This window comes from Borostomias antarcticus (genome assembly GCF_949987555.1).
Source record: "Borostomias antarcticus genome assembly, chromosome: 22".
Taxonomy (NCBI): domain Eukaryota; kingdom Metazoa; phylum Chordata; class Actinopteri; order Stomiiformes; family Stomiidae; genus Borostomias; species Borostomias antarcticus.
Window position 1 is genome coordinate 11,308,210 of NC_140255.1, and position 13,560 is coordinate 11,321,769.

The window sequence follows — 13,560 nt, forward strand, 5'->3', positions numbered from 1 at the left end:
GTGTGAATAGACAGTTTAAACACAGCTACAAGCACATGACTCTGAAAGCATGTATGCGACTGATTGAGGAAAGGGTTTTTTCTGTGCAGAGGAAGTCAAGACGGCTGTTTATTGTAAATTGTAGAGGAAGTAGCTATAGACTGGCTCGGACAATGTAACTTACAATACCCATCTTTCACATGCAGTGTTTATCAGAAAGTCGACCGAGCCACGTCTAAGGGTCACGATTCCTGGTTTACACGCCACTGAACTGTACGACCCCAACACGTGTTCATTAGGAAAAATGTCTTATGAATTTGACCCACCAAAAACTGTTGATAATTTTGCATGACATCTACTGTACTGTAGGCTAACAAATTGTGACAACAACAGACCATTGTAAGTCCAAGATTCACCACCACCAATTGTGAATCATCACAATTACAGTATAGTGAGAATAGAGCATCAAGCCATTTTCATACAGTCTTGTCTAACATACAACACTTAGGCTACAGTACTTGTCTATAGGAATAGGGGTCAAAATAATGACCAAATTTCCTTCATGTAGGTCTACTGTAGTTTTAACAGTTCTTGGTGTGTTTCATTTGAACTGGGAAGTCACTGTGCCGGGAACCATGGATGTATATAATTAAAGTCACTGCATGATCAACTGGGTGAAATCCTACAGTGTTCTACTCCTGGACTACCGCTGCCATGAACACAAATACAGGCTAACTGATTGTATGATCGTGTGAAAATGTTGAAAGGTTGAAACGTAAAAGGGGAAGTACAGTATCTGATGGTGCAGTGCTGTGTTGCAGTCCTTGCCTGGCGGTTTCACACAAGGAACATGTGAAGAGGCCAACAAGGAGGAGAACAAAGAGAAGAACCGATATCCCAACATTCTGCCATGTGAGTGGTCAAGCTGGACATACGGTCCCGTTATTACATGGTGTGGCCCATCACACCAAGAGCACACTTCACACCTCAAGTATTGGTGGTCTCAAAGCCCTCTGTGTATCTCTCTCTGTCTCTCTCTCCCTCTCTCTGTCTGTCTGCCACACAGTTTCAGTTCCTACTACTTCTATTATTCACCCGTGGCCAACTCCATTTCTACTCTAATCTAATCTGTTATGGTCTGTACAAATCAAGATCTTCAAATTGTGTGGTAATTTGACAACAGAGGTCTCAGTCTTAGTGTTACTCAGATTAATGTCCTAAACTACAGTGTGTGTGTGTGTGTTCTGACCAGATGACCACTCAAGGGTGGTGTTGAGTCAGCAGGAGGGAAACCCCTGTTCAGACTACATCAACGCGTCCTACATCGATGTGAGTTTCATTACCACTCAAACGCATCACATTATGCTCTGCAGCTGCACATTTCAAAAACATAACACTTGCTTTTGTTCTTCTCAGGGCTACACGGAAAAGAACAAATTCATTGCAGCACAAGGTGAGGCTAATGCCATTTAATTAGGTTTCCCATGCTGAGCCTTCAGCAGTACGAGTTAGGATGGCGTGATCATGCGTCTCATACACATTCTGAGAGGTCCGTCCTCTTCCAGGTCCCAAGCAGGACACGGTCACAGACTTCTGGAAGATGGTCTGGGAACAGAAGTCAGCCACCATTGTGATGCTGACCAACCTAAAGGAGAGGAAAGAGGTGAGTGAACAGACGGCCATCTCCAGTCGTCATGGACACCGTACCACTCAGACCTCCCCCTCACAGAGCCTAGGACTGTTTAATAGCACAGGGTACAGTCCAAGCCATCTGTCCACAGCATTTTAAAGATTCTATGTGTATTCACTAAGCTTCACTGAGCAGAGGGGGAGGGGGGGGGGATAGAGAGACAGAGAGAGAGAGAGACAGGGAAGATGAATAAACAGAGAAATAGAGAGACAGAGAGAGAGAGAGAGAGACAGAGAGAAAGAGAGAGACAGAGAGAGAGAGAGAGAGACAGAGAGAGACAGAGAGAGAGAGAGACAGGCAGGGAAGATGAATAAACAGAATAAACAGACAACAGGGGCTGAGATTAGAATCAGCATGTGTGGAGAGTCTGGAGATAGTGATCAATAGTTGAGTAATGGTTAATAAAGTCCTCCCAGGCCCTGTCATCATTAGTCGGCAATCTCTCCCCTTCCCCAGACTAACTCCTATTGACTGGTGAGTAGATTGAGTTGTATTGTATTATAACTGCAGTTGCATAATACTCATATTGAGGATAGTCATACATTAGCTACTACAGTAGTACACACATCTCCCCTGTCAGGACACGCTAGAGCAAAAAGGGAACCAGAAGTCCCTGTGTATAAAGCACAAAGCTTTGATTGATTGATTGATTGATTGATATAAGCAAACGGTGAGGACCACAGGACAATACATGGTAGCCAGACACAGTTAGTGTGTGTGTGTGTGTGTGTGTGTGTGTGTGTGTGTGTGTGTGTGTGTGTGTGTGTGTGTGTGCGTGCGTGCGTGCCTGAATGATGTGTACAGTATGTGTGTGTACATGTGTTTATGTGTGTATGTGTATGTATGTGTACTGTATGCGTGGGTGTGTGCGTATGTGCGTGTGTGTCTGCGTGTGTGTGTGTGTGGTGACTAGAGAGTCACTACTTCTCTGTCTCTCCACGCAGGACAAGTGTTACCAGTACTGGCCTGATCAGGGCTGCTGGACCTATGGGAATGTCCGTGTGGCTGTGGAGGACTTCACAGTGTTGGTGGACTACACCATCCGCAAGTTCTGTGTACAAAACGTGAGTTACTGCATCCAGCCAATATGTTAGCATTATTAACATTAGCATTAGCTTTGTTATTATCATTATTAGCATTAGCATTAGCTTTGTCATGATCATTATTAGCATTAGAATTAGCTTTATCATTAGCATTATTTGCATTAGCATTAGCTTTATCGTTAGCATTATTAGCATCATAGAACAGTAGTGAGAAATCCAATGCAGGAGAGTTATATTCAACAAGAATACAGCAGTCTGGTCTAAGTGGAGAGAGATTTTTCTGTGGTGTCTTCAGCTCCAGCCATCCTGCTTTCACATGTAAACATGAAATCGGTGGTGAATAGGGTTGCCACTTTCAATGTGTAAAATAAGGGACTCCTTGCCAGCTGCCCCATGAGTGGGGGACACAAATTAGGCGGGGGTCTGGGGGGCCTCCCCCATGAGATTATGAGTGTCAGACCTTTCATTTCCTGCATTCTAGTGAATTTGCACCAATTTATGTTTGTTGTGTTTTATGCATCAATTTCCCCTCTCCAAAGTCCCCTCTGCTACTCTCATCATGAATTAAGGAAATAAAAAGTCAATAAGAGTACAACACAGTTGCAGCAATTATATTAAGATCAAATCAATAAACATCAGATCATAGACATGGGTAAAATGTTTGGTCTGATAAACTTGGAAATAGCAAATGACCTGGTAGACCACAGAGACCAGACATTAGATAATGGTTATTTATGGTTGGATAAAGTTTTATCATCATGTTAGTGGCGACAAGTTTAAAGTCCAGTGATAGGCTGCCTTCAGTCATGCCGCCAACATTCTATTACCGTAACAGCCTACCTGGTTCTCGCATAGTTCTTGGTTTTGTTATTTTTCGTAACATTCCAAGCATGTGAAGACGTAGTAGTGTACTGTATATGCAATAGAGTGGGGTGTGCACAAAAATACGGGACAAATGGCGTCCTATATTCATCCAGTAAGGGACAGTGCTTTTTTTTTCTCAGTACAGGGCGGCCCCTTATTACGCGGGACGGGTGACAGCCCTAGTGGTAAACTGTGAGGGGGGATATATGCTCCACTACTGTATGTGGTGCACTGTCAAAGCTCACCACTGGTAAAGATGGCCTCTTCGAAGCACCTCCTAGAGCCAGACCAGGGTGTACGCTGTCTGTCGTCTGGTTTCTGCTGCAGGAGTGCTGTCCCTGGGCTAACTCTCTCCCTCTCTCTCTCCTTCCACCAGCAGTCCAGCGATGGCTCCAAGGCCCCCAGACTGGTCACTCAGCTGCACTTCACCAGCTGGCCAGACTTCGGGGTGCCCTTCTCCCCCATCGGCATGCTCAAGTTCCTGAAGAAGGTGAAGACAGTCAACCCGTCCTACGCTGGGCCCATTGTGGTCCACTGCAGGTACCGTACCAGAGGTCTGATACTGGTGTTACAGGGTGCAATTGCTGAATCAGTACCATATGTATTGTGTGTTTTTTTGGGTCTGAATCTGAATCTAGCTGTTTGACGGTCATGTTCGGATGTAGCTGATTGCGTTGCCATGCCGTCCCTGTTTCTCTGTAGCGCTGGAGTGGGCAGGACAGGCACCTTCATTGTCATAGACGGCATGATAGACATGATGCACATGTCCCAGACGATAGACGTCTTCGGTTTCGTGTCCAAGATACGAGACCAGCGCTCCCAGCTGGTTCAGACGGACGTGAGTAGGCGAAGGGAACCCGTTCACAGCACAATCTCATGCAAGGCATAGTTTCAGACATTATAATCATCGCCTCACAATGGATCCATGACCCAATACCTAGCTGTCCCTTCTATTCTGCTGCTATGATGTTCACCTAACGGGCCCTGAACTCTGGGGCCGTAGCCATAATGTGTCTCTGACTCCGTGTCCCTCCAGATGCAGTACTCATTCATCTACCAGGCCCTGCTGGAATACTTCCTGTACGGGGACACAGAGCTGGATGTATCCTCTCTGGAGGGACACCTGCACAAACTTCACAACACCTCTGCACCCTTGGACAGGGTGGGCCTGGAGGAGGAGTTCAAGGTGAGGCCCAATGACACACACACACACACACACACACACACACACACACAAAGCTGTAATTAGATATACGCATGTAATTGCTTTAATACTGAAATAGTAGTATATCTACCTTAAATGAGAGACTCGGACCTGCGACCGACCGGCATGTGCGATTCATCGCCCAGCTGCCAGAGGGCGCTGTGAGCATTGTGTTGAGCGGCCATGGGCAAGTGCAGCCAGAGCCTGGGGCGCTGAGCCGGCCACCACGTCACACACCAGTAATAGACATGTAAGAAGAAACTGGAGTGATATCAGCAAGCAGCATTGGACATTGTGGATAAACAAACAGGATAATGGAGAAGAAAGTCTCCCATCTGTTTTTATATGAAGTATAAAATTGATTGCGTGCCATGACCACTAACGTTTTGCTAGTGATAGAGAAGCAGTTAGCTACAGCCAGGCCAAGTGGCCTCGGCCTTATGTAGCTAACACTAGGTAGACAAACTGATTTACACAAAGCAGGGCAGATGCAAGCTAAGCTACCTAGCTAGCTGCCAAGGCCAAGTATAATGTGTTTAGGACAAAGAGAATGTCCGCACACTGTAAGTAGCCCCCACGGTGAGTTTAATAAATGTTTCGGCACAAATGGCCTTCTTCAGGTGCAATACTGTACATGTGAGGGGGCAGGGTATATATTTACAAGGGTAAAAGGAAGTGGGTGTGACAATAGTGGGGTCAAATTTCAAAAACAGGTAAAACCTATATGTTTTTGACCCCACTACGGTAACACTGACTTCCTTTTACCCTGCGAGTATTTGGCTGATAAACAGTCATGACATAAGAGCCAGATATGGCCAGATGTTGTAAACAAACATCAACATAAAGTTATGTTCAGTGGTCAGGAACCAAATGCAAAACAATGCTTTCGTCAACACAACACAACACAACACAACACAACACTACACTTTACACATCCAAGACGTTCTTAGCTCAGACATAGTAATGGTGATGTGAAATGTTACTACGGGCAGATGATCTTACAGCCACATCTTATCTGCTCCCCTCCAGAAACTCACCAACATGCGGATCATGAAGGAGAACATGCGGACAGGGAACCTTCCCGCCAACATGAAGAAGAACCGTGTCCTCCAGATCATCCCATGTAAGGAGTCTTCTGTAGGAAACCTGACCCAAACTGAACCTGACCCAAACTGAACCAGACACAAACTGTTCCAAGTCCTGTCTATGACATCATACAGTATATCTCATTACTTTTCATCCCCTCACATGTAAAGATAGAATTGCGTTCATGCTGAAATAGGAACCAATGCCATTTTGGATGCAACCATATCTTACACTGTGTTATTAAGAGTATCAAAGCTGCATTATGTAGCTTCTGCCTATTAAGAGATAGCTATGGGTAGCAATGATGGAAAATTCTGTCTGTCATGTTCAAGTTCAGTTCATGGGTTCGGGTACCCATAAGTCTATAGAACAATGACGTCTGTTGCTGATTGGATCTCAGCATGTGTGCACACTTTGAGCTTGGTGTGGCCACGCCTCCAAGCGTTTCTGTTTTTTAATGTACGCTCTGGTGTCAACCCGTCACCAAATGATAATAATTATTAGAATAGATGCAGCAGAGCCAAACAGCGGTCTACAAAGATGTGGCTCAATCACTTATCCCTCTCGATTTATCATAGCAATATAGCAATATTTAAAATTTCAAAATCTTATGAAGTTGGACATAGCCTACTACAGCTTTAAATATTGATGAATCTTATTGACAGCTGGAGAGATTTTACCCAGTCTTGTCACTTCCCCCGAATCCTCAGTGATTTATAGCTTTCATCTCAGAACACTCGGCTCGCAGATGATGTCCATGGATGTGGAGGAGTGGTAATGAGACAGATGTGTTCAGAAAGCACCAGGGACAGCAGCTGATCCACTTCCCTTCCCCCCCGCCATCAGCACGTCCGTTCTGCCAAACCTTCAGTTGAAAGTGATTGATGGGCTATGCTTCAGAAATGGTGCTCAGTCTCTTCAACTTTCTCTCCACACAGACGACTTCAACCGAGTGATTCTCTCCATGAGAAGGGGACAGGAGTTCACAGATTACGTCAACGCGTCTTTCATAGACGTAAGCACTCACTGATCTCTATTTAATCATTTCTCTAGTGTACATTTTCACGAGCCCCTTTCATTGAACACACCTGTAACACAGAGCTGATTGTACTACATATCACAACGGCACACACATTGTATAAAACATCGCACATACATCACAGTACACTCTGCACACACTCTGTACATACTCTCAACACACTCCATTCTGTATATATTGTGTATTTTGCATTTGCATTTTTTTCTTTGTTTGGTTATATTGTATTTTGTATTTGCACTGTCCTGTCCTGTCCTGTCCTGCCCCCTGTCTAATGTCGTCTCCATCAGTGTACACATCATCGACTTAAGCAAATTCCTAATATATACATGGCAATAAACTGGTCTTGAACCTTGAATTTAATGGCGGTGTGTTGTATTTGTTGGGCTGGGTCAGGGCTACAGGCAGAAGGACTACTTCATCGCCACCCAGGGGCCCTTGGCCCACACTGTGGAGGACTTCTGGAGGATGGTGTGGGAGTGGAAGTGTCACTCCATTGTAATGCTGACTGAGCTCCAGGAGAGGGAGCAGGTGAGCCAGACCCAGCTTCTCTCCTGCTGGCACCGACTGTCGGGATTATTAGCTGTGTCTGTCTCTTACGTGATGAGATGCTCTGTGCTGCTTCAGTGTACAGTACTCCTCTTCAATGTGATCATCTTATAATACCGTGCATCACGACTTCAGAATATCTGCTGTACTGTAGACTATAGGGTCTACTTAAGACGGACAGTGTAATGATTCTTAACTGAAGATGATGAAGGCGCTGTCGCTGCACACTAACGCTCATCTGTTGTGTCTTTGCAGGATAAGTGTCTCCAGTACTGGCCATCGGAGGACTCCGTCACCTACGGCGACTACACCGTAGAGATCAAGGGAGACACAGCGTGTGACACCTTCAGCCTACGAGACCTGGTACTCACCTTTGGCCCGGTAAGGAAATAACACCACACAGCTATCTTGAGATAAAGGCAGAGAGGGCCTGATATATTTGGCATATTTAAATTGCATCCCTGTATGGTAAATGGAATGTATGTCACGTGTGTGAGTTGGAATCTGTATTCATGTGTGGAAACGCAAACGTGTGTCGGTCAGGAGAAGCAGACGAGGCTGGTCAGGCACTTTCACTTCCATGGCTGGCCGGAGATCGGTATCCCCGCTGAGGGAAAGGGCATGATCGATATCATCGCCTCAGTGCAGAGACAGCAGCAGCAGTCTGGGAACCACCCCATCATCGTACACTGCAGGTAGAACCACATACCCCCCGCACAGACACACACACACCACACTGCAGTTAGAACCACACACATACACACACACACACACACACACACACACACATGCACACACCACACTGCAGGTAGAACTACACACACACACACACACACACACACACACAAACCACACTGCAGGTACTGTAGAACTACACACACACACACACACACACACACCATGTTGCAGGTACAGTAGAACCACATACACACTCACACACACACATACACACACACATTCACACACACACACACACACACGCACACACACAGAACACACACACAGAACACTGCAGGTAGAACCACACACACACACACACACACACACACACACCACGCTGCAGGTAGGACCACACACACATTTGAATACTTTATTTGGTTCCACAAATGATATTACATAAGCAGGGAATTAAAACATTGAACACTTAAGGATCCACATAGCACCTCCTTCTCCACACGGCTAAGCTGCCAGTAATAGCTGAGACAGAGCAGAATTTGGCAACTTGCTTGGCTTTTCTCTTTGGCAAGCCAGCAATCCAGACCAGACCAAACCACTCACACTGCATTTGTATACATGGCCAAGACTTCCGAATATGGTTATTACATCGAGCAGTGGTCGGTATTTTAGATACTTGTCCTGGAAAGCCTGGTCCATGTACGGGTCAAAGACACAGCCTACTTCTAAGATTAGCACCATCTTGTGGCTGGTCATCACACACACACACACACACACACACAAACACCATACTGCAGATAGAAGCACACACACCTGCTACAGAACACACACACCACACTGGATACTGCTACAGTATGCACGGTGTACCAGAAGCTGCATGACTGGGATGGGAAAAGTAGATCATACAGGCCTCAACACAGAACACACAGTACAGTATACTGTATATGTTCAGTACTGCTGCTATCATTCCAACAGTCCCAGAGCACCAGAGTTATTGTGGTTTCCCCGTGTGTGTGTGTGTGTGTGTGTGTAGTGCGGGGGCAGGGAGGACAGGTACGTTCATTGCACTGAGCAACATCCTGGAGCGGGTCAAGGCGGAGGGTTTGCTGGACGTGTTCCAGACTGTGAAGAGTTTACGCATGCAGAGGCCTCACATGGTGCAAACCGTGGTACGTATCTCACTGACCATTTCTCACTTGTTTCTATTGATTCAATAAAAGATCAAATCCGCACACTTAATATAACAACAATAGTAACAATAAATATTGTCACGTAGCTCAGTGCAATTGTTTACTGCAACTTCTGCAACACTCTGAAACTTAAGGATGTTCTTCTTCTCTGGTTCTCTTTCAGGAGCAATATGACTTCTGCTACAGGGTGGTACAGGACTTTGTCGACATTTTCTCAGACTATGCCAATTTCAAGTGACAAACTTTGCCTTAAACATGTTTTTGTTCTGTGTTGTTTTTAAAAATGCCAGTTGGATTTGTGTTGTCCTTAACTGGATGGAATATCTTCTATTTTGCTACAGTATGCACATGTCCTGTCTGTAACTAATGCTCCATCCGTCCCTCTCTGTAATATACTCTCTGTCAATGGATGAAAACTGTAAATGCAAAAGTCTATATTTCACATCAAGTATATTAATTATTTTGCCATGGAGATTTTGTCAAGTGTTATTTCAACCTTGGTCTCTTTAATCCAATTTTGTTGTATGATAGAGTACTTTGAACTGACTAGTTTATTCAGACTGAATGTTTGTTTTTTTAAACTCACCATACATGTAATATTTTTAAAGCTGTAGTTATTGTAAATGTATTTATGTATTGTTGCCAAGCTTCCATTCTTGCATTTGGATAACATGATGGGAATGTTTAGATATTTTATTTATGTAAAAGTACGTTCTTACAATTATTGATAACTTCTGTGGTCACAGGTGATATCTTAACTTTTATGTCTAGGAGGTAGAAGTCCATTTCAAACATGAAGCTCTTAAAGAAGCATAATTTCATATACAATGCAGAGAACACAGATATGCAAAGCATGGATATCAAGTCAGCCCTTCGTAAACATTCAGGATGATACCTAAAGACATATCACACAACACTGTACTGTATGTGAGAGTTGTTTCCATTAACTTGATGGAACATATATTGTATTTCAGTCTGGCAAAGTGATATGCAAATGAACATGTAAAATGAAAAAAATAAAATGACCAGTATTATACAAGTAATACTACAAAAATACTACAGTATGCCTTTTGCAAATATTTTGCTAATGTGACTACACATTCTCTGAAGCACATATTTTCCAAGCTTATTGTCAAGGAGTCCATACAATTCAGAGATGTTCATGCTGAGAAGCAGAAAACATATTTTGTATTTCTGACGGAGAAGAATAGAACCATCATGCATTGCAGTAGTCCTAAAATGTCCATGTGTCCTGGGAGGTTGTTTACTATGAAACCCTCAGATTGGCAGTTAGATTTTGAAGTCATATCCAAAAGAGACATTGATCTAGATATTATTTAAGATAGCAAGACAATATAAAGATATATCTTTTGGTATTTCAGACCTGGGTTTCTGATACTGTTCTGTCATCTGTTAGCCATGCCATTGAAATGAAGCTGTCATTCAGTGTCATAGTTCCAGCATACTATCAGTCAGCTTTGGCCAATAGTCCCATAACTATTGAAATTATTTGAAATGTATACTACTGTATTACCTCACTAGATGCCAGCTTTACCCATGGCGCCATATTAAAAACCATACAGGCCTCTATTTCCTGATGAAGTATGTCATTGTGTTGTTACATGTCAGTACATTGTCATGTCAATACAAGTGAATGAAGTATGACCATGAGAAGATCAGTCCGGAGGAGACGACTGTCTGACGGTTGGACCATTGTCACATGTCCATCTTTACCCTGCTTGTGTGAGGTCTGAGGGACTGGGGCAGGATTTCAGCCTCAACTCCTCTTTTCCCTCACTCTCCTTTCTGGAACAAAAATGGAGGAGGGTCTCTTTAGGTTAGAGCTCTCTGCCTTCTCTCTGTTTGTCTCTTTTGGATCCTCAATGTCTTTTAAATGCTGTTTGCAATATTAAATTCATTGAAAAGTGCATTTTTGCTTGATGTATTTACTCAATGTTTTTCTTTATTGTAATTATCCATTATACTGCTATTTTGGACAGTGTGATTTCTGTGTTAGGTGGCCATCCAGGACTCAAGACCTGGATCAAATTCATCACGTCACCAGACCAGTACCACAGATGAACCCATTAACCAGTACCACAGATGAACCCATTAACCAGTACCACAGATGAACCCATTAACGCTGCCCAGTAAGCCCTCAGCCTAATACATAAAAGTAGAACATGAAGCACCTACCCTCCTGAACCACCAGAGGGCAGTGTACTTATATAAGTAGTGATATAACCCCCACAGTATTGTATTTCAAGATTCAAGATCTGTTTATTAGCCATGTACATGATTCACACATACTAGGAATTTGACTAGGGTGAAGGCATACGCTGTTGTAGACGAAATAGAACAGGGTGCAGGACAGGACAGTGCAAAGACATAACAGTGCAAAAGAGTACAAAAAAACAGCGGCGCAGATGATGCGGTCTGCCCTTGTCTTTGTCTGTTGTGGTTGAGAACCAGACAGTGATGGAGGAGGCGAGGATGGACTTGATGATGGAGCTGTAGAAGAGTACCATCATTGTCTTTGACATGTTGAATTTCTTCAGCTGCCTGGAAGTACATCATCTGCTGTGCTTTTTTGGTGAGGGAGCTGATGTACAGCTCCCACTTGAGGTCCCAGGAAATGGTGGTGCCCAGGAAGCAGAGGGAGTCAACAGTGGTCACTGGGGTGTCATTCAGTGTGATTGGGGGGGGCAGGATTCTTTCTAAAGCTTATAATCTCCACTGTCTTGAGAGCATTGAGCTCCAGATTGTTTTGGCCACACCAGGACAGCAGCTGGTCGATCTCCCACCTGTAGGCGGACTCGTCTCCCTCGGAGATGAGGCCGATGAGGGTGGTGCAGCTGTCCACGTACAGTGAGAAGAGTAGAGGGGAAAGAACACAGCCTTGGGGAGAGCCTGTGCTGATGGTCCTGGTATTCTGTGTGAATGAAATTCAAGTCTCACCAAAGTGTTCTGTTTTCCTACTTGACTGTTGTTCTAACTGATCATAGATCAGTCTGTTAAAACTACAAATTCTTCCTGTGTGACATCACTTCCCTGTCCTCTTCATCCTGAAACTATGTCACTTCCTTTTTCACTGTATAACCTATCGACCTCGTCCACATCTGACTCACTCTGCCCGGATTCACTTCCTGTGCTAGAGTCCGACTCTGCAGAATCGTAACAGAATAAAACTATTGCCTTTGTTTAAAACCAGCTTGACCGACCACTCAGCGTGTTCTTTGAAATCTAAACTAAACCAAGTAAGGTTTTTCCTTTGCATCTGTTTTATGTCTTTTTGTGTGGTCAGTGTGTCTGATAGAGTTGAAGAACTTACTGACCTGTGGGCCTAGACATTCCGGCACCTGATCTTTATCTGCATACATCCTGATGCAGCCTATAATATATCATCACATATCTTGACTATTTTATGTTTTACGCACATGGGCCCAGGGACTTGGACATCCTGTTCCTAGGAACCCATCCGTTGGAGGGGAGGTTCAGGGCCGTGAATCCAGGTAGGATGTCCTCTCTCCTATGATGCTTTTTTAGCCTCTCTTACTCTGAAATGTAATTTAATGTAATGTATTGCTTTATAAATGTTCTTAGCCGGTAGACAAACATACTCCAGGAGCTTGCTCGATCGCCTTGTTGAGAGGGGTCAGGGAAGAATTTTTACAGCTCACTTTTCTGGCCCCCGGATGATACTGTTTTTTTTGCTTCCCTCTGGAATATGTAGGGGTGGGACGTCTGCCCACCTCCCTTGTTCTCTAAAGCGCATTGTGTTGCCTCTGGGTATGAAATGCGCTATACAAATAAAGCTTTGATTGATTGATTGATTGAGATAGGGATTGCGTTGAGGAGAACTTCCTGCCTTGTACCGCTCTCAGTGGTTCTGAGAGGCAGTGCCGTCTCTTGATTGAGGCATGTATCACTCTCATTTACACTGCAAATAAATGATCCATCTGTTCTTCTTCCTAAACATGGGTGTGTGCCTTTATTACAGAGGGTTGCTAATTCTGTTGAGCCCCAACATTTCTCCTGAGGAAGATTCCATCAGAAGTAGCACTGTTCCTTTATGAGTTGAATGTTCTGTACTCTCTCTCCACCTCTGGGTGAAAGTATGAAAGAATAGGAGGGAAAAATAGCTTAATTCAGTCCATAAACATGTTTCTCCTAAATGAGAGAAACCATAGTGGCATGAAAGGCCCCTTGTTTACAATTTCCACTTCCTCACAGACAACATCACC

The 13,560-nt window shown here is 44.1% G+C and overlaps 1 protein-coding gene across 1 annotated transcript; it reads left to right on the forward strand.

Moving 5' to 3' along the window:
* The first annotated feature begins 1,257 nt into the window (after positions 1-1,257).
* ptprea (protein tyrosine phosphatase receptor type Ea) lies at positions 1,258-9,687 on the forward strand. Its single transcript, XM_084455789.1, has 14 exons — positions 1,258-1,308; positions 1,396-1,432; positions 1,545-1,642; positions 2,614-2,733; positions 3,953-4,116; positions 4,279-4,414; positions 4,613-4,762; positions 5,810-5,903; positions 6,805-6,881; positions 7,299-7,433; positions 7,707-7,832; positions 7,995-8,146; positions 9,160-9,295; positions 9,480-9,687. The coding sequence occupies exons 3-14, from the start codon at positions 1,580-1,582 to the stop codon at positions 9,552-9,554; spliced, it is 1,428 nt and encodes a 475-aa protein (XP_084311915.1). The 5' UTR covers positions 1,258-1,308; positions 1,396-1,432; positions 1,545-1,579; the 3' UTR covers positions 9,555-9,687.
* The last annotated feature ends 3,873 nt before the right edge of the window (positions 9,688-13,560 follow it).